General features: G+C 48.1%; 1 protein-coding gene and 1 non-coding gene across 2 annotated transcripts in view; one reads left to right on the forward strand and one right to left on the reverse strand.

Annotated features, from left to right (window-relative positions):
• Positions 1-21007, forward strand: part of PIGU (phosphatidylinositol glycan anchor biosynthesis class U) — a 112687-nt gene extending 91680 nt beyond the window's left edge. Inside the window, exons 11-12 of the mRNA XM_032605132.1 lie at positions 2310-2452; positions 20571-21007. Coding sequence (XP_032461023.1) covers positions 2310-2452; positions 20571-20684 — 257 coding nt within the window. The 3' untranslated portion in view covers positions 20685-21007. The remainder of the gene's footprint in view (positions 1-2309; positions 2453-20570) is intronic.
• Positions 11800-11871, reverse strand: TRNAK-UUU. Its single transcript has one exon. It is a non-coding gene; the product is annotated as a tRNA-Lys (tRNA).
• Positions 21008-21039: the final 32 nt, after the last annotated feature.

Genomic DNA, 21039 nt, shown 5'->3' on the forward strand with positions numbered 1-21039 from the left:
CAAAGATCTGCAGCTGTAATCTAGTGGTTCACAGCCTTGGCTGCATATTGGAATCACCAGGGAAGCTTTTAGAAACCAATATGGGGTACTTCCCTGGTGGCACAGTAGTTAAGAATCCGCCTGCCATTGCAGGGGACACGGGTTTGATCCCTGGTCCGGGAAGATCCCACATGCTGTGGAGCAGCTAAACCCATGCACTGCAACTACTGAGCCCGCGTGCCATAACTACTAAAGCCCACGAGACTAGAGCCTGTGCTCTGCAACAAGAGAAGCCACTGCAATGAGAAGCTCGTGCACTACAACGAAGAGGGCCCCCTGCTCGCCGCAACTTGAGAAAGCCCGCACTCAGCAACAGAGAACCAAGGCAACCAAAAATAAATTAAAAACCAATATGGATGCCTGGGCGCCACCCCTATAGACTCTGATTTACTTAGTCTGGGTGAGGCTCCCCAGGTTAGTTCATTTTACAACCAGAATTGAGAACCTTGTCTGTAATCCAGTCCCCTTTCCAATGCATGAACCCCAAGTTTAGCATTTCAACCAAGTCATTGTACAACTGAGACAAGAGGCCTTAAGGATCGGGGGTTTCCCCATCTCTTAAATATCCCAAAACTCTCACTTGGGAGAAGGGATTTCCTGAAGGTCAGGATCAGAGAGGGGAAGGGAACTTCCATTCACTAAGTGCCTGCTGGGAACCAGACCTAAGGTTTTTTTTTTTATAAGTGGTAATTTTTTAAAATATATATTATTTTAATTAATTAATTTTAAATAATATTTATTATTTTATTTAAAAATATAATAAAGTGTAAAGAAAGAAACAATAATAGTATATAATCCTATTGTCAGATATCCCCTAGTGAATTAAAAGGAAAAAAAAAGTACAGTGTGATAGGCAGAATAATGTCCCCTCCTTGCCCCCCACAAAGATGTCCATCTCATAATCCCCAGAACCTGTGACTATATCACCTTACATGACAAAAGGGCCTTCAGATGGGGAGATTATCCTGGGTTATCCAGGTGGGCCCAGTGTAATCACAAGGGCCTTTAAGAGTGGAAGAGGTAAAGGCAGTGGGTATATGGGAAATCTTTACCTTCTGCTCAGTTTTGCTGTGAACCTAAAACTGCTCTAAAAACTGAAGTCCAAAAAAAAAAGTGGAAGAGGGAGGCAAAAGAGGAGGCCATAGTGATACAATGTGAGGACTTAATCCGACATTGCTGGTTGAAGATGGAGGGGGTCATGAGCCACGAATGCAGGCAGCTTCTACATGCTGCACAGGCAAGCAAGTGGACTCTCCCCTAGAGCCACCAGAGTCTGTGGACTTCTGACCTCCCAAAATGTAAGATAATAAATTATATTGTTTAAGCCACTAAGTTTGTGGTAATTTGTTACCATAGCAATGGAAAACACACAGTAATACATCTGGGCCAGCTTTTCCACACAACTTGTTTAGTTCATGGAACACTCCCATGAAGTAGGCATTTTAGCCCTATTTTAGAGATGGGGAAGCTGAGACTCCGAGAAACTTGGTGGCAGAGCAGGAATTTTCACCAAAGTCTCTCTGAAGCCGAGGCTGTGCCCCACTATCAGGCTGCCTTCCCCCCAGCGGAACTCAGCCAGCCTGCCCACGGACCACCCTGTGTAGCAGGTCCTCCCTGGAGCTTTAGGGGGAGCTTTCTCCCTGGTCCGCATTCCTTCCGGGGGTAGAAGGTGAGGTTAGAGAGGGAGGGTGTCAAAAAGAGACTTTTAAATCCTCTAAGGAAGAGTGAGGGACATTTGAAGAGCAGGGCAGGAGACTTAAGACGTGAATTGAGGAGAATGGAAAATGTATTCCTAAGACCAAGGGCTGTGGCACCATAGAGATACCGAGAGGTTCATGCTGCCATTTCCATCCATGATTCACTGGTCAGATAGCACCCTGCTTGGGGACAGGAGAGGAGCTACTCTTGGACACCCCGGGATTGGGGGTTAGAGGACAGTGTCTTGCTGAAGTGCCTCCTTGTGGTGCCCAGAGGCATTCACAGCGTTGCCGACTGTAGCCAGCTGAGCCCACAGTGGGAGGTAGAGTCCAAATCTAGGACCTCTCGCCAGCTTTGGGTGTGAGGAACCATTGCCACGGGTCTGAGGTCTGCGTCTTGGCGCCCTGGCACCTCTGAGTTTGTGTGTGTTGGGGAGGAGATGGTGGGGGGTTCTGCCTTTGAGCTACACCTAGCTCTTCGTGGGCCACTCTGTCCTGCAGGGCCGTCACTGCAAGGAAAGGGCCCCAGGAGGAGTCAGCCCTGGGCTAACTGACCATCGTCTGTCTTTGCAGTCCTGCGAAACATATTTGTCCTCGCCTGCATCATCATCATCTGCTCCTTCCTCTTCCCTGTCCTGTGGCACCTCTGGATTTATGCAGGAAGTGCCAACTCCAATTTCTTTTATGCCATCACACTGACCTTCAACGTTGGGCAGGTAAGAGTCAAGGGCAGCACAGGGACAGGTATTCATTTTGTAGCCTCAGACATTCAACCTGGGCCCTGGGTTCTGCCAAATAGGGTTTTGGAATGAGAATGAGTTCCCACAGAGAAGGTAGGGCAGTAAGAGCAGCAGGGGAAGCTGAACTTGGCTAAAGTTTGTTGCATTGAATTCTCACAGCAAGCCTGTGAGACAGTGTTATCTGTATTTTACAAATGGGAACCAAGGCTCACAGAGGTTGTCGATTGCCCAAGGTCATTGGCGGAGGCAAGAACCAAGTTCAGAAGAAGGCTCAGTTCCTGAGGCCACTCTCTTTCTGTAATCGCCTGAGCTGCGCGGCCCCTGGAGTGGCTGCAGCGTGCGAGGGCTGGGGGGTGGGGGGGGGGGGGGGGGGGGGGGGGGCGGGGACAGGCAAAGGGGAGGAGAGACTTTCCAGACTTTACGGCAGTGGGAGCAAAGGCAGAGAGATGAGGAATAGTTTGGTCCAGCTGCTGGGCGCTTCTGGAGCAGAAACCGTGCAGCTGGGAGTAGCAGGAGAGGAGGCTGAGCGGGTCCCAGAATGAGAAGTACCAGCAAGGAGTTCCGACCTTCCTCTGGTCCAGGGAGAGCCTCTCCCTTGGTGCCATAGAACAGTGGTTCTCAGCATCAGAATCACAGGGGGTAGCTTGTTTAAAAATGTGGATTCTGTTAATATGTTTTAAATCCTGTGCTTATGTTAAGACTGTCACAATCACGTGGCTTTGATTGTTAAAAAAAAAAAAAAAAAGCAGATTCCCTGATCCTGCTCCCAGATGTGATGATTGGAATTTGTGTTTTTAACAAGCTCTCCAGAGATTCTGTTGCAGGTGGTTTAGCACACTTCCCTGAAGTCCCCTCATCCACTGTGCTGCGTTCCCTCATGTCAGCTCTGTCCTAATTGCCGAGTCAAGGTCTTATGAGAATCACTTGTACCGTTTACCATTTCAATTGTCATTGGCACAGCCTGGCATTTCCTGTGCATAATGGACGGGATGGGAAGCAAGGCTCGCCTGAAAGACCAGTGATGCCAGTGAATAACCCCCAGGGAGATGCTTGCCTCCAAGGTTAGCTGCTGGGAAAGAAGAAGGGAGTTAGGGCTCTTGCAGTGACTGATGGGTCTGGTATTTCCTGCATGGACATTTCTGGACAACTAATGTCCAGTCCAGCTATTTATCTTGGTTTGTGTACAGCAGAAAGAGAGATGGAGGAGGGCCCTGTAGCCTGGATAGGACCAGGCCAGGGGGTCTGTTCTGCTGTCACACACACAGGTTACTGGTGGCGGATGCTCAGCCCTTCCTACCTGTGTCCACGCAAACAGAAATCTGCAGGGTGCAACTTAGTACCTTGAATAAATCCAAAAGGTTGTTCTGGCTCTTCTGTCTTGCTGAAATCCCCTTACTTTTCCTTTGAAAGTGATGACTGGCATGTGAGGGCATTGGGCCTACCCTGGGCCTCTGGGGAGCTTGGCGAGCTCCACTGAAATTGTCCACAGCTTGCTGTCAGGTCATGAGTGTTGAGTGTGGGTCAGGAATACAAGTTGCAGTGATTATGAAGTATCCATGGAACTTGCCGGATAACAGCTTTTTCCCTAGGGCTGCCTTTATGAGAAAAGGCTTTCTGAAATTGGCATGGGAGATGTTTGCAAGTTGTCAGGTGCCATCAAAGGCAGGAGAAAAAAAAAAGGCAGGAGGAACTGAATTGTTGGAAAAAGGGGGATGGGGATGGGGGTGGGTACCGAGGCCAAGTAGATGGAGGGTTTTAGTGGCTGAGCTACAGAGAAAAACCAGGTTGATCTCTTGGCATTGTCCTTTATCTTTTTCAAAAATCTCTTTTAAATGTATTTTTAATCATACAAATAACACATGAATTCATTATTGCCAGGGAAAAGAAGTCAAACAAAATAGAAGCATATGGAATGAAAAGTAAAGATTTGCCTGGGTGCCATCCCTTTCCACCCTAGGGCAGATGTGATCGTTAGAATCAGTTTGGTCTGTGTCTTTGCAGACTTCCTCTGTGCGTTTACAGACAGCTGAGTCCATAAGCAAACACAAAGACATCCCACTCTAAGTACTGTTCTTTGACTTGCTGTTTTTCACTTAATGATCTCACCTTGAGATCATGTTTTTTAACAGCTCTGTGATATCCCTCCTGTGGGAGGATGTCCTATGATTTGTACAACTGGGTAGGCCACTACTGATAGACATTGAGGTTGCTTCTGGTGATTTCACTATTATAAATGGAAGAGCCCTGCATATCCCTCCACATACTCTTGTATACACGTGCCAGTATTTTCTCAGATAGAGTCCAGGTGGTGGGATTTGCTGGGTCAGAGGGCATAAGCATTGTACCTTTTGGCAGATTTTGCCAAGTTGCCCTTCAGACAGGTCATACCAGCCTCCAGACCCGCTGGCAGCAGGGCCAGGTGTGTATAAGCTGGAAGTTTGTTCAGACATCCAGCACACCTGTGTCGTCGGCCTGCTCGGCTCCGGCTTTGTGCTCTGAGCCAGAGACAATTCTGTTGGGTCAAATGCTTTCTGGGACTGCTGGCTTTGGGCTTTGTTGCTGCTGCTGCCAGATCACTAAAGGGGTATATCAGAGAGGGCACTTACTCACCAAGGCAGTCACTCGAGTCACATCCTCGTCCTGGAGCATTAACTGAGCTAGAAGAGCACCCCTCATCATGAGGGTTATACTACCCCAGCCCTGTGGCCTGTTGGGAGCCACAGAGTGCAAATAGACATTTAGAATTTTAGTTAAATGTCACCTCCCCAGAGAGACCTTCTTTGGGGTTTCCCCACCCCACGGTCTCTTTCTTTGCCTCCTATTTGTTTCCTTTACAGTACTTAGCCGATTTGCAACTCCACGTTATTTACCTGCTTCTCTCTCTGCCTCTCCCACTAGCCTGTGAGCTTCATGAAGGCAGAGATCCGCCTCTCCTACCCACTGCAGGGTCCCCAACCACCTGATCAGTGCTTGGCACAGAGCAGTTGTTTAGCAAATATTTGTGGAATGAACCAAAGAGAGCCAGGGAGAACATCATGTGATTAATGTGTAGAGTGTAACCGCTGGAGGAACCCGGAGGCAACAAGATCACCTTCCCTGTTGAGTGGTCAGAGAAAGCCATAGGGATGAGGAATAGGGGCTGGGCCTTCCAGACTCAGAGAGGGGGAGGGGGAGAGGGTGGGACATGGGCAGGATGGGGGCCAAGTCACCCCTACTGGGTAATGTCAAGGGATGGCAGCTCTGTCCCCAGCCTTTCTCTCACTTCTGCCAGAACCTGGTCTCTTTGGCCAGTGAAGCCCCTGCATGTCATCCACAGCCCAATCCAGCTCAGCTTCCGTCTAACCTACAGTCATTGCTTCCAGTGAGATGTATGGCATTCAGAGTGTGTCCTCAGTCCCACAGCCTGCTCTTCTCAGCTTTTCTAGCTGCAGCGGTGCCTTTTAGTCACCTGGTCCTTATTCTCCCCTCTCTGGACAAGACAGATCAGAGCTGTCCTGGGAATCAGATGAGTACAGATTTTTAGCAGGCGTTCAGAGTCAGGCCCATCATTGCTGCGTCCGCAGCTGAATGTAGAGAACATCTCGGCCTGGAGATTTTACATCCTGCTCTGTTTGAGTCGGTCAGTTCCGTGCTTCATAATAGAAAAAATCATCAGTAATTATTAATGACAGTGGCAGGTAAACCAGTGACTTAGGCCCCATCCTTCCTCTGGGGCCATTAAATATTTTTCAGCTTGTGGCACAGATCATTTGCTAATTATAATTGTGCCTGAGAGTCAGTAACCAGGAAATGACAACATAGATGCATTGGGTGTGTGTCTCACACGTATATGTGAGAGAGAGAAGGAGAAGGAGGGATTAGATGGATTGGTTGACTGTGGTCCCCCCGCACTCAGTCACTGCGTGACCTTCAACAAGTGATTGAACCTCTCAGGGTTGCAGGTGATAACCCCACCTCTCAGGGGGGTAAGAGGATTTGTATGTTGACACATGTTGACATGGGAAGTAGCTTGAGCAATGTGCTCGTCAAATACCCAGAGCAAATTCCTAAGGAAACATTCAGACCTGGAAACCAAGGGAAGGAGAACAATCCTCATTTCTTTTTTTTTTTAAACCCTTTTCTTCTGCAGGTCAGAGGCCAGCAGCAAGATGATGGTCATGTAGGATTAGATGTAAACAAAAAGGAATGTTTAAAATTTAGCTTTATTAAGAGTAAGGTAAAATGTTCCACTTACCCTAATTCAAGTTAAAAATAGGTAACATAGGGCTTCCCTGGTGGCGCAGTGGTTGAGAGTCCGCCTGCCGATGCAGGGGACATGGGTTCGTGCCCCGGTCCGGGAAGATCCCACATGCCGCAGAGCGGCTGCGCCCATGAGCCATGGCCGCTGAGCCTGCACGTCCGGAGCCTGTGCTCCACAACGGGAGAGGCCACAACAGTGAGAGGCCCGCGTACCGCAAAAAAAACAAAAAACAAAAAAAACCCAGGTAACATAAGGAAATCTTTCCCATAACTTATAATTAATAGTGGCTCATGTTTTAAGAACGCTTACTAGGGACCAGGCCCATGTGATCCCTTTAATCTTTTGGATCATGTGCTTGTCCAGCCTTCTGGACCTTTCTTCGTGTGTTGACATGACCTTGTCTGTTCATGGAGGAGGAGTTTTATCTGTGTGTGTGTTTTATTGTTGGCAGCATGATGAAAGTATGACTTTTTTTCCTTTTAATGAAACGTCTTCATGATCTCTCCTTGTTTGAACATGAGAGGAAGCTCCTTCCTGTTTCAGTCCTGCATGTGTGGACTCACCATGCCTGATGTAGCTACTCTCCTCCTGACGGCCCTTCAAGCTGTTTTCCTTTTTTTATTATGATGAAGAATTGACTTAATCCTCATAACAGACCTCTGAGGGAGGCACTGCTATTATCATCTCAGATGCGAATGAAGCAGCTGAGGCTGGGAAGTCACGCAGTTGCGGAGCGGTGTGTTTATTGATACCCTGTTTCTTGTGCCCTCTCAGTAGACTGTGGGTTCCACTGGGGCAGCCCCCAGGCCTGTCTTGTTCACGACTGTATCCCCAACACCCAGAGGAAAGGAATGACCAGAAACCACAATTTCTAACCAATGATCTCACACAAAATTGCACATACACCCTGACCTCCCAGTTCCAGTCTCTACGTTGGTCAGAGCTGGGCCTGTGGCAGGTCCTCCTGCTGGATTCCTGGGGAGTCAGAGCCAGAACCCCCTTCCCCTCTCATCCAGGCCCCAAGAGCCCCACTCCTGCTCATGTCTGCATCCAAAACAGACTCCCTGGTGGCTCCGCTCTGCCCTTCCCATCAGGGCCCAGCCGCCTCACTCCCAACCCCGTCCTTGTGGTGCAGACCCATAGATACTGGGCTGGCCCTGCTTTGGCTGTTCTGCCCTGAGGTCTTGGCACCAAGCCTCTGGCACGTTGGGCCCCACTCAGGACTTGCTCATTCACTCCAGCACAAGGGAAACCGCAGTCCTGTCTCCTGGAATTACGTTTCCATTGGCCTGGTGTGTCACTCTTGGGAAGGGACCAGTGAGGAAATGTGTGGGGACGTATTGGGCAGATCACTAGTGATTCAGTGGCGTGGAGCACGCATTTGTGGACAGACGGGCTAATTTCAGGTTCATCCCCGTGGGTTGTGTATGGCCCTAGCTGGAAGATTTGTTCCTTCTGACATGAGGTGCCAGTGGCCCAGGCTGGAACCCTCGTCCTCATCCAGCTGGATGTGCATGTTTGCTTTTCTTTTCTTAGCTGGTGGCATTTTGTCGAGGTCTTAGTTCATTCCTTTGTCCCTCCCGTCCTCAGACTTTTAGCTCAGCACTCAGCATTCCAAGCTTGTCTCTCCCAGGCCCTTCCCCACTCCCTTTCCTACCCCCACAGCAAGAGTGATGTGAAAGCCTGAGCTAAACACAGGGGGTCAAGGCCAGCAGGAAGGCCTGGGCTTCAGTTGCCTGAGTTCCACAGTGACTCTCAGCCCCATCCCTGCCCAGCTCACTGGATCTCAGGCGAGTCACATAACTCCTTGGACCTAATTTATGGATTTGCAAATATTGGGTTGGCCAAAAAGTTCATTCGGGTTTTTAGGCACTCTGCTAGGGGTGAATGAGACACAGTCCTGCTTCCAAGGAGCTCACCATCTGTGGGAGAGAAAGAAAGGGAAACAGGCAGGGCCAGGGCAGCGTGATAGTGCTATAAATGGGGTAAACTCAGCCTGGGGAGCTCAGAGCTGGTGGTTATGGAAACTTCGGGGTGGGGGGGGGCGGGAGGGGGAGGCAGCCTGTAAGTGGAGTCCTGAGGGGCGTGTAGGGTCGAACCAGGTTCTAGGTGGTAAGACCTGGGGGTGAGAGAGCCCGTGAGTGTGCTGCCGTGTAAGGCAGTTCTGTAGGACGGGCACATGCCACCTGATAGGGAATGAGGCCATTTTAGGACAACAGTGGTCAGAGCCACAAGGCAGGCATGGGCCTCGTTGTGCTGAGGACCAGGCTGAGCTTTCGGTTTTAAGTGAAGACACCTGAGATCAGATTCATGCTCTGGGACTTCCCTGGCGGTCCAGTAGTTAAGACTCTGCCCTCCCAGTGCAGGGGGCACAGGTTCCATCCCTGGTCGGAGATCCCACCTGCTGCACAGTGCTGCCAAAAAACAATAAAGATTCATGCTCTGAAAACCTCCCTCTGCCAGGAGGGGAAGAGGTCAGGGGTTTGAGCTGGAATCTGGAGCACAGGGAGGAGGCTGTTTAAACCTGGTGAGAGGGGCTGGTAGCCTCTGTTTCCTCAGCCTACAAGGGTGGTTGTGAGTGGGGAATACGGAAGTGAGTGGGGAAAACTTGTATGAATTGAACAGTGCCACCTAGATGATAATTGCCTTCATAGCCAGCTATGATCTTACTTTGTGACCTTCCAGACCCTGAGGCTGAGATCTAGTGATTTCCCTATTATTTTGCATCTTTAGAGCTAGAGAGTGGAGGTCTGTTTCTCCACCATCTCCTCCCATGCATGTCCATTCAGGCCTGAGTTGGCAGGTCACACCAAAGCCCCGTCCAGCTCCACAAGTCGGCCGTCAGCCCCACTTGCTCCCAGTTTCCTAGATCCCAGGCAGCAAGGGCAGGGGATGCAGCACTCTGATTGCCAGTGGTGACAACCACGTGAGTTCTCCCAGTCGTGGGCTGACTGTCAAGTGTCAGCATCTCCAACACAAGCAAGAGACCGAGGAAACCGGGACATGCCTGGGGTGACAGCACCTGCTTCTCTAGGGCCCTGCAGCCCAGGGGCCAGTGTTGGCTGTGGCTGCGATCCTGAGCCCTGTGGCTTCTAGACACACTGCGTTAACAGCCTTGCTAGCTCTGTTGTCTCAGACACTTGTTTCGCCTTTTCCCAAGAAACTCTCTCTTGGGGCTTCCCTGGTGGCGCAGTGGTTGAGAGTCCGCCTGCCGATGCAGGGGACACGGGTTCGTGCCCCGATCCGGGAAGATCCCACATGCCATGGAGCGGCTGGGCCCGTGAGCCATGGCCGCTGGGCCTGCGCGTCCGGAGCCTGTGCTCTGCAACGGGAGAGGCCACAACAGTGAGAGGCCCATGTACCACAAAAAAAAAAAAAAAACCTCTCTCTCCTTGGCTACGTGACTGAGGGTGGATATGAAGCATGAGCACAGGGCTGTAGCGGACTTGGCAGTGTGGGTGCAGACCCTGAGAAGGGCGTGGGGGTCAAGGGAAGGGCTAGGCTCCAGGCCTCACACAGGCAGGATGGGCACTGCAGCCTAAACGTGGTCACTTACTCCTGGGTGACCCTGGGCCAGACCCTAACCTCTGAGTTTGCTCATCTCGAAGTGGGGCGTATGAGCCCTACCCCAGGGTGTTGTGAAGATTCAGTGATGTGCTTTTTGTTAAGCGACCCAGCCCAGGGCAGATCCTCAGATGTTGGTTTCTCCATCTCTCCTCACACCCACCCTGTAGTGGAGCGTGTTCTGACCATTTCATTCCACTTTTGATCTACCCCTATCTGTCCCTCGCCACCCTTTTATCAGCTGCCCCATTAAATCTTCATCTTCTGGGAAATCCCTGCCGGTCCAGTGGTTAGGACACGGCACTTTCACTGCCAGGGCCTGGGCTCGATCCCTAGTCGGGGAACTAAGATCCTGCAAGCCGTGCAGTGTGGTCAAAAAATAAATAAATCTTCATCTTCATCATGGCCCAGAGGGGAGCCTGGAGCCCTCATGGCTGCCAGTGAGAGGAATGTGGTCTGACTGAGCCCTGGGAAGGGATCAGCAAACTGCTCCCAAGACGCCAGCCCCATGCTGGGTCTGGGGCCACAGAGCTGGAGCAGATGCCACCCCATTTGGTGGGGAGGCCAGTGGGAAGTGACTTCACGCCAGGGGTCGCATAACTGAGTGTGGAGTCGGGGAAGACTCTGGGTATGGGAGATGGCGATGTTCCCTCTCCAGGGATGAGAAGGAGCCCTTTGTGGGAAGGGTCATCCCAGCCCAGGGGCAGGGCATGGGCAGAGGCACCAAGGTGTGGCCACACAGCGTTTGCAGGACCAGGCTGCGTTCAGGGCTACGGGGACACGCAGGTGTGGCGCAGGGAGAGGGGAGCACTGGAGGCTGCTGTGTGTGTGTGTGTGGACGATCCCTCAGGGGCCAGGAGGATGAGGGAGGCCTTTGAGCAAGAGGGGGCAGTGGGAGGGAGAAAAGGGGGCTGAGCTGGAATTCTGAGGAGGGGAATTGGTGGAACCTGGTGGCTGATGGCGATAGAGAATCCGAGGGGCTCAGCCACTGTCGGTGAGGGCAGCTTTAAAGAATGGGCTGCTCCGAAAGTATCCCTAGAGTAGGGAGGCTGTCCAGCAGTGTGGGTAAGCGTGTGGTGTCTGATGCCAGATGGTCTGGGTTCAAAGCCTGCCTCTGACACTTGCTGGTTGTACGACTTTGGGCAAATTACTTGAAGAACCTTTGTTTCTTCATCTATAAGATGGGATAATTATAATGTACCTACTATGAAGGTTTATTGCAAGGATTAACTGTTTTAACACATATAAAGTGCTTACATTAATGCCTGAGTATTATCAGCATTTTTATTAATAATAAGAAAATATAATAATGGACAGCATTTATCAGAGCTAGGTGTTTTTCTCTTTTCTCTCAGAGACCGACCATTAGAGTTATAACCACTAACTACCCTAGAAAGCATTTAGTCCCTAAATCATGTAATTCTCACTTTCATATAATAAACTGAAAATTCTACAACTAGGTTTGTTTTGTGTTGTTTTCTTTTTTTTTGGCCTCACCGCTTGGCTTGTAGCATCTCAGTTCCCTGACCAGGGATTGAACCTGGGCCTCGGCAGTAAAAGTGCCAAATTCTAACCACTAGGCCACCAGGGAACTCCCCACAACTAGATTTTTTTTTTTTTTTTTTTGCGGTACTTGGGCCTCTCACTGCTGTGGCCTCTCCTGTTGTGGAGCACAGGCTCCGGACGCGCAGGCTCAGTGGCCATGGCTCACGAGCCCAGCCGCTCCGTGGCATGTGGGATCTTCCTGGACTAGGGCACGAACCCGTGTCCCCTGCATCGGCAGGCGGACTCTCAACCACTGCGCCACCAGGGAAGCCCACAACTAGGTTTTTTTATACCATAAAAACATTTTTCACTTTTGTTTTCAAATTAAAACCATTAAAAGATTAAAAAAGTAAAGAATGGGCTGTTCTTCAGGTCTCTGAAAGCACAGAGGGACAAAGCAAGGACTAGGGGAGCCACCATTGTAAGTAATAAACTAGAGTTTATCACTCATTTTACAGATGAGGAAAACGCTGCTTAGGGAAGGGAAGTGACTTACACAGGGTCACACAGCCACTAACTTGCCCGTGCTATTTCCACTGCTTCTTTCCCAACGTTCCCTGCCCAGACTGGGCGAAGAAGTGCTGAGTCTGCAGATGCTGTGCGGGCTGAATCCCAGGGCCTCTGGGAAATCCTTTCTCCTCAACCCAAATGGAAAGCGTCTAGGGCAGAAGAGGTTGTCTCAGCCAGCCTGTGACAGCTAGGGACTTCCCTCCGAGAGAGTGAAGCCTCAAGGCCAGTGTGTCCCCAAGATGCCCTCTCCCTAGGGACAGGGGCAGGGCACCCACTCAGGACTAGTGACTTCCGGTTCCAGACAGATCAAGCCAGCACGCAGGGCTCTTTCCTTCCATGCCACCCTCCCCTGATACTTTATTATGAAAAGTTTCACACACACAGTAAAGTTGAAAGATTTAACCTTGAACACTTGTATACCTACGACTTAGACTCCACCATTCACATTTTACTATACTTGGATGATCACAAATTATCCATTTCTCAATCCATCTTATTTTTGTAATGTACTTCAAAGTGAAGTATACATATCAGTACATTTCCTGTCAGATATTTCAGCATGTATATCATTAACCAGAGCTCCATATTTACTTACATTTTTCTTTTTTTTTTTTTTTCTTTTGCGGGCCTCTCACTGTTGTGGCCTCTCCCGTTGCGGAGCACAGGCTCCGGACGCGCAGGCTCAGCAGGCATGGCTCATGGGCCTAGCCGTTCCGTGGCGTGTGGGATCTTCCTAGACTGGGGCACGAACCCGTGTCCCCTGCATCGGCAGGTGGACTCTCAACCATTGCGCTACCAGGGAAGCCCTACAATGTTCTTTTAATTTCTGCTGTACAGCAAAGTGATTCAGTTTTACATATATATATACTTTTTTTTTTTTTGCCCGCTGTGCAGCATATGGGATCTTAGTTCCCTGACCAGGGATCAAACCCATGCCCCCTGCAACGGAAACACAGAGTCTTAACCACTGGAACACCAGGGAAGTCCCTACATTCTTTTTTTATATTCTTTTCCAATATGGTTTATCACAGGATATTGAATATAGTTCCCTGTGCTATACAGTAGAACCTTGTTCATTCACTATATATATAATAGTTTGCACCTGCTAGTCCCAAACTCCCAATCCATCCCTCCCCCACCTCCCCTCCCTTGGCAACTACAAGTCTATTTTCTATGTCTGTGAGTCTGTTTCTGTTTTGTAGATAAGATCATTTGTGTCATATTTTAGATTCCACATATAAGTGATATATGGTATTTGCCTTTCTCTTTCTGACTCACAAATGGGTATTATTTCGTTCTTTTTTATGGCTAAGTAGTATTCCATCGTGTGTGTGTGTGTGTGTGTGTGTGTGTGTACGTACATATATATATGTATATACCACATCTTCTTTATCCATTCATCTGTCGATGGACATTTAGGTTGTTTCCATGTCTTGGCTATTGTGAACAGTGCTGCTGTGAACATAGGGGAGTGTGTATCTTTTTTTTTTTTAATATCTTTATTGGAGTATAATTGCTTTACAATGGTGTGTTAGTTTTGTGCTGTATAACAAAGTGAATCAGCTATATGTATACATATATCCCCATATCCCTTCCATCTTGAGCCTCCCCGCTACCCTCCCTACCCCACCCCTCTAGGTGGTCACAAAGCATCTAGCTGATCTCCCTGTGCTATGCAGCTGCTTTCCACTAGCTATCTGTTTTACATTTGGTAGTGTATATATGTCAGTGCTACTCTCTCACTTCGTCCCAGCTTACCCTTCCCCCTCCCCGTGTCCTCAAGTCCATTCTCTATGTCTGCGTCTTTATTCCTGTCCTGCCCCAGGTTCATCAGAACCTTTTTTTTTTTTAGATTCCATGTATGTGTGTTAGCATATGGTATTTTTTTCTCTTTCTGACTTACTTCACTCTGTATGACAGACTCTAGGTCCATCTACCTCACTACAAATAACTCAGTTTTGTTTCTTTTTATGGCTGAGTAATATTCCATTGTATATATGTGGCACATCTTTATCCATTCATCTGTTGATGGACACTTAGGTTGCTTCCATGTCCTGGCTATTGTAAATAGAGCTGCAGTGAACATTGTGGTACGTGTCCCTTTTTTTTTTGTTAGAAAAACATTTATTAAATAATTTAAAAATCTGCCAGTTTGATTTGAATCTTATTCAAATATGTAGTTTTCCCTAGGCACCCATTCAACTACATGTATTACTTGCACTTAGGTTTGGTTGACTGAAAGAATCAGAGTGGAGGATGGAAGAGGAGGCAGTGATGTAAACAAAACAGAATGTTAGGTCTCCCTCAAATAAATATCTGAGTAAGTGGTCCAAAGTTGGTATCCTGTTCCATAGTATCAGGAACTCAAGCTCCTTATTTCTCATCGTTTTGTAAAGCATGGCTCCAGTGGTCTAAATGGTAACATTTACAACCGAGGTGATTTGGTTGGGGAACAGCTAACACTTCACACATGCTGTCTCATAAGGAAGTTTCCCAGAGGCTGCCACGTGACATTTCTGCTTAGACTCCACTGGCCAAAACTTACTCACTAATTGCAAAGGAGCTTGGGAGATATAGTAAGCATTTATTTGGTAGTACTTCCCATATGGCAGTCACTGCTCTTAACTCCAGTGATCCACTGTTCTGATAACAGATCTGTTCTCTCTTTTTCTTTTTTTTTTTTTTATAAATTTATTTATTATTTTTGGCTGCGTTGGGTCTTTGTTGCTGTGTGCAGGCTTTCTCTAGTTGCAGTGAGCGAGGGCTACTCTTCATTGCAGTGCGCGGGCTTCTCATTGTGGTGGCTTCTCTTGTTACGGGGCATGGACTCTAGGCATGTGGGCTCCAGTAGTTGTGGCACTCAGGCTCAGTAGTTGTGGCACATGGGTTTATTTGCTCCACGGCATGTGGGATCTTCCTCGACCAGGGCTCAAACCTGTGTCCCCTGCATTGGCAGATGGATTCTTTTTTTTTTTATAATATCTTTATTGGAGTATAATTGCTTTACAATGGTGTGTTAGTTTCTGCTTTATAACAAAGTGAATCAGCTATACATATACATATATCCCCATATCGCTTCCCTCTTGCGTCTCCTTCCCTCCCACCCTCCCTATCCCAACCCTCTAGGTGGTCACAGAGCACAAGCTGATCTCCCTGTGCTATGTGGCTACTTCCAACTAGCTATCTATTTTATGTTTGATAGTGTATATATGTCCATGCCACGCTCTCATTTTGTCCCAGCTTACCCTTCCCCCTCCCCATGTCCTCGAATCCATTCTCTAGTAGGTCTGTGTCTTTATTCCCGTCCTACCCCTAGGTTCTTCATGACCATTTTTTTTTTTTTTTTTTTTTTTTTTTAGATTCCATATATATGTGTTAGCATACGGTATTTGTTTTTCTCTTTCTGACTTACCTCACTCTCAAGATTGCTTTGGCTATTTGGGGTCTTTTGTGTTTCCGTACAGATTGTGAAATTTTTTGTTCTAGTTCTATGAAAAATGCCATTGGTAGTTTGATCGGGATTGCATTGAATCTGTAGACTGCTTTGAGTAGTATTGTCATTTTCACAATGTTGATGCTTCCAATCCAAGAACACGGTATATCTCTCCATCTATTGGTATCATCTTTAACTTCTTTCACCAGTGTCTTATAGTTTTCTGCACACAGCTCTTTTGCTTCCTTAGGAAGGTTTATTCCTAGGTATTTTATTCTTTTTTGCAATGGCAAATGGGAGTGTTTCCTTAATTTCTCTTTCAGCTTTTTCGTCGTTAGTGTATAGGAATGCGAGATATTTCTGTGCATTAATTTTGTATTCTGCTACTTTACCAAATTCATTGATTAACTCTAGTTGATTTCTGGTAGCATCTTTAGGATTCTCTATGTATAGTATCATGTCATCTGCAAACAGTGACAGTTTTACTTTTTCTTTCCCAGTTTGGATTCCTTTTATTTCTTTTTCTTTTTTTTTTTTTTTTTTTTTTTAGAGAGAGAAAGCAGGAGACATGGCTGTTAGATTTGCTTTATTTTTATTTTTTGCAGTATGCGGGCCTCTCACTGTTGTGGCCTCTCCCGTTGCGGAGCACAGGCTCCGGACGCGCAGGCCCAGCGGCCACGACTCACGGGCCCAGCCGCTCCGCGGCATGTGGGATCCTCCCGGACCGGGGCACGAACCCGTGTCCCCTGCATCGGCAGGCGGACTCTCAACCACTGCGCCACCAGGGAAGCCCTCTGTAGACTTTTTAATGATGGCCAATCTGACCAGTGTGAGGTGATACCTCATGTATTTTTGATTTGCATTTCTCTAATAATTAGTGATGTTGAGCATCTTTTCATGTGCCTGTTAGCTATGTGTGTGTCTTCTTTGGAGAAATGTCTATTTAGTTCTTCTGCCCATTTTTCAATTGGGTTGTTTGTTTTTTTGTTGTTGAGTCCTATGAGCTGTTTGTATATTTTGGAAATTAAGCCCTTGTCGGTCACATCATTTGCAAATATTTTCTCCCATTCTGTAGCTTGTCTTTTCATTTTGTTTATGGTTTCTTTTGCTGTGCAAAAGCTTGTAAGTTTGATTGGGTCCCTTTGTTTATTTTTGCTTTTATTTGTATTGCCTTGGGAGACTGACCTAAGAAAACATTGGTACAATTTATATCAGAGAATGTTTTGCCTATGTTCTCTTTTAGGAGTTTTATGGTGTCATGTCTTATGTTTAAGTCTTTGAGCTATTTTGAGTGTATTTTTGTGTGTGCTGTGAGGTATGTTCTAACTTTGATTTCATGCAGCTGTCCAACTTTCCCAACACCCCTTGCTGAAGAGACTGTCTTTTTCCCATTGTATATACTTGTCTAGTTTGTCAAAGATTAATTGACCATAGGTATGTGGATTTATTTCTGGGCTCTCTAGTCTGTTCCATTGATTCATATGTCTTTTTTTGTGCCAATAGCATGCCATTTTGGTTACTGTAGCTTTGTAGTGTTATCTGAAGTCTGAGAGAGTTATGCTTCCTGCTTTGTTCTTTTCCCTCAGGATTGCTTTGGCAATTCTGGGTCTTTTATGGTTCCATATAAATTTTAGTATTATTTGTTCTAGTTCTGTGAAATGTGTTATGGGTAATTTGATAGGGATCACATTAAATCTGTAGATTGCTTTGGGTAGTATGGCCATTTTAACAATATTAATTCTTCCAATCCAAGAACATGGGATATCTTTCCATTTCTTTGCATCATCTTCAGTTTCCTTTATTAATGGAAAAACACAAATCTTAATGTACATTTCCTGAAGCCTTCTTTGACTCAGCAAGATATTTTTGAGGCTCATTCATGTTGTTGCATATAACAGTAGTACGTTGCTTTTGAAAATAAGCTTTTAAATTTTGGAATAATTTTAGATAGTACAGAGAGTTCTCATATGTCCCCCACCCAGTTTCCCACAGTTTTAACATCTTATATTACCGTGGTATGTTTGTCAAAACCAAGAAACTGACCCTGGTACGTTATGACTAAGTAAACTCCAGATTTGATGTGGATTTCACCAGTTTTCCCTGTATTGTCTTCTTTTTCTCCCAGGATCCAGTCCCAGGTACCACATTACACTTAGTTGCCACATCTCCCCCATGTCCTCTGCTCACACTCTGTCTTTCCTTATTTCTCGTGACATGGACAGTCTTGAGGAACAGTGGCCAGGTATCCTGTAGAGTGTCCCCTCTGGGTTTGTCTGATGCTTTTCTCATCATGAGGCCACGTTTTAGGTTTTTGGAATGCTCAGACAGTACACACTAGCCACACTTCATGCCGTTTACCCTTCATCATTTGGTTAAGATAGTGTTTGCCAGGCTTCTCCAGTGCACAGTTACTATTTTCTCTTTCCCTGTTCTTTGGAAGTGAGTCACGAAGTCTAGCCTACCCTCGGGGGCAGGGGATGGGGAGTGGGCAAGAATTAAGCTCCACCTCCCGAGGGGAGAGTCTCTACATGTATTATTTGGAACTCTTTTGTAAGGGTTACAAAAGGAATTCTCCCTTGTTTATTTATTTACTTATTCAATCATTTATCGGCTGATTGTTTTTACTTGGATTTTTATTTTTATCAACGTAACGTGTATACATAATTTACAAAGTTAAGGCTTACAAGGAAAAAGAATAGCTCCCTAAGGTCCTATAGTTATTTGTTCTGGTGCTTCTAGATTGTATACTTACTCTACTATTTCTTGATTTTTTTTCCCATTTTATATTGTCAAACCATATGAAATTGTCAATACTCAACTGTTTTTGATCTGCAAAATTGGCAGTTTCATATGGTTCAGACTAATAACCTAGTGTTTTGACTTCCTATTTGACCAGCTGATCGTGTGTGACATTGGAGTTGTTTTGTTGTGAACTGTGACTTTGCACCTGCCCCTCATCTGACCTGGCTTGGGGATCAACCCCCACCAGCTCCAGGCTCCGCCTCCTCAGACTTGACACCTTGGGCCTGGGTGAGAAAGGGGCTGCAGGGAGTGAGGGCAGCCTTCGCTGTGGTAACTACGCCCCATGGGCAGCTGTGGCGCAAGGTTTCAGGGGCTCCCTGGGCTCTCTGCTCTGACACCCTCAGTGGCAGAGTTCTGGGCCTTTTGCACACTGGGCCCCAGGTACATTGCCTTGCAGGGTTATAGCCACTAGTCCAGCTCTCCCAGTATAGCCTTAGGCCAACCGTTGAACCCTTTGTGCCTCAATTTCCTCATCTGTAAGATGGGAACCATCAGCCTTCCAGATGGATTCCTGTGGTGGCAGAATGGCAGGTCCTTGTCCTGAAGCCATGGTGTGGGTTTGCTCTCTTTCCTGCCCACAATGTGAGAGAGGCTTCCCAGAACAGGGGTTTGGGGGTCAGAGGCTGAGATGCCAGGCTCAACCTCTGTCTTGCTCTAAGGCCCTAGCCAGGTGCTCCCCCAATTCTGGGCTTACGTCACCCCATCTGTGCCAAGGTGATTGGTGATGATAATCTGAGAGGCTTGTAAGTGCCTGAGAACTGGTGGTGTCTGTAGTGGTGAGCCCCTCTCCCCTCATCCTTCTGTAGGGCTGGGCCCTGCCCCTCCTGTTCCAGGCACTGGAGGTCCTGGGAGCTTGGGATGAATCGAATTGTAAGACTGCGGGCCCAGTGTTCGGGGAATCTTGGCAAGTCCCTGTTCCCCTCTGGGCCTCAGTGAGGGGGATGGTGGGCTGAGCTGCTAGGGCCCTTTCTCTTCTGAGGCCCAGACAGAAAAGACAGACCACGCTGGGCACAGACACCATGGTGGCAGAATCACTTAGGGACCCTGCCCAGGCCAGGGGAGGAGCCACAGTTATCAGGCAGTCTCATAGATGAATGCAAAAGTGCAATTTGGACGAGTTTGTGCTACCAGATAAAAGTTAATGGGACCAAGACCCAATCTAGGGTGTGAGGGAGGGCTTCTCTGTGGAAGTGATCCTTCCTGAGGCCTGAAGGGCAAGCAGGTGTTTACTAGATGAATGGGGAAGAGAACATTCCAGGCAGAGGAGACAGCAAAGATCTTGCACTGGAAGGGAACAGGCCAGTGTGGCTGGAGCTGAGTGAGGTGGAGCACGGCAGAGGCTGAAGCACGTACATGGGCAGGGACCAAGTGCAAGGCCTCAGAGCCCTAGAGAGTTTGATCTTCACCCTAAGAGCCATGGGAGGCCTTTAGAGGACCTTAAGCTGGGATGTAACATGACCAGATTTGTCTTAAAAAGCAACCTCTGTTGCTAGGGTGGGAGGTTTGAGATCAGGAAGCCCAGAGAGGAGACCACTGTTGTTCAGATGACAGTGGCTTTGTCCAGGGTGGTAGCTGCGGGGACAGGTAGAAATAGAACTGACAGGCTTGGTGGCTTGGTCTATGGGAGGAGACAAGTCCGTTGATTCTATGGCCTGAACACCTGGATGGAAGAAGGGGGATATGGGTTCCCAGTGGGAGAAGCAGGTTTGATAGGGGACTTGGCTGGGGTGGAAGGGCCAGTGGGCACCCAGGAGGTGAGACGGAGGAGCGCGCCAGTCTGGAGTTCACAGGCCAGGGCTTGGGATGGAAGCACAGACCATGGTAGGAGGAGGAAGGGCAGTAGGGCAACTTCTGCAGTGCCAGTGAGACCCTTGAAGGGTGGTGTAGGCCCTGAGGTGCAGGGTCCCTGGGTAGGGTCTCCCCAACACCTACCTAGCCCCTCAGAGATCCAAAGTTCAGGGGGAGGTATCATGAAGCTTCTCACATCTCTCTCCCCCCAGATCCTGCTCATCTCCGATTACTTCTATGCCTTCCTACGGCGGGAGTACTACCTCACACATGGTCTCTACCTGACCACCAAGGACGGCACGGAGGCCATGCTTGTGCTCAAGTAGGCCTGGCTGGGCACAGGGCTGCACGGACTTCAGGGGTGAAAGGGCCAGAAGCTGGGCCAAGCCCTCTAACCAGAGCTTCCAGCAGGGAAGTCCTGGGCAGATCAGGTTTGAGTCCAGGGTCACAAATATCTGGTACCGGTGAGGAGCCAAGGCTGGCAGCAAGGCCTGTGGGGAGTAGCCAGGAGCATCTCCACTTGCACTCCCCACTTTGTGGCTCTGCACACCAAGGAGCCCCCCTCCCAAGCAGGGAAGGGGAAGAAGCAGATGAGCAGGGTTTGTTAGGTTGTGGCTACTTAATAAATGTTTTTTGTTATGCAAGCGTCTGCCCTGGAACCACACTGCACTCCTGGAAGGG

Source organism: Phocoena sinus, chromosome 15, assembly GCF_008692025.1.
Source record: "Phocoena sinus isolate mPhoSin1 chromosome 15, mPhoSin1.pri, whole genome shotgun sequence".
Lineage (NCBI taxonomy): Eukaryota > Metazoa > Chordata > Mammalia > Artiodactyla > Phocoenidae > Phocoena > Phocoena sinus.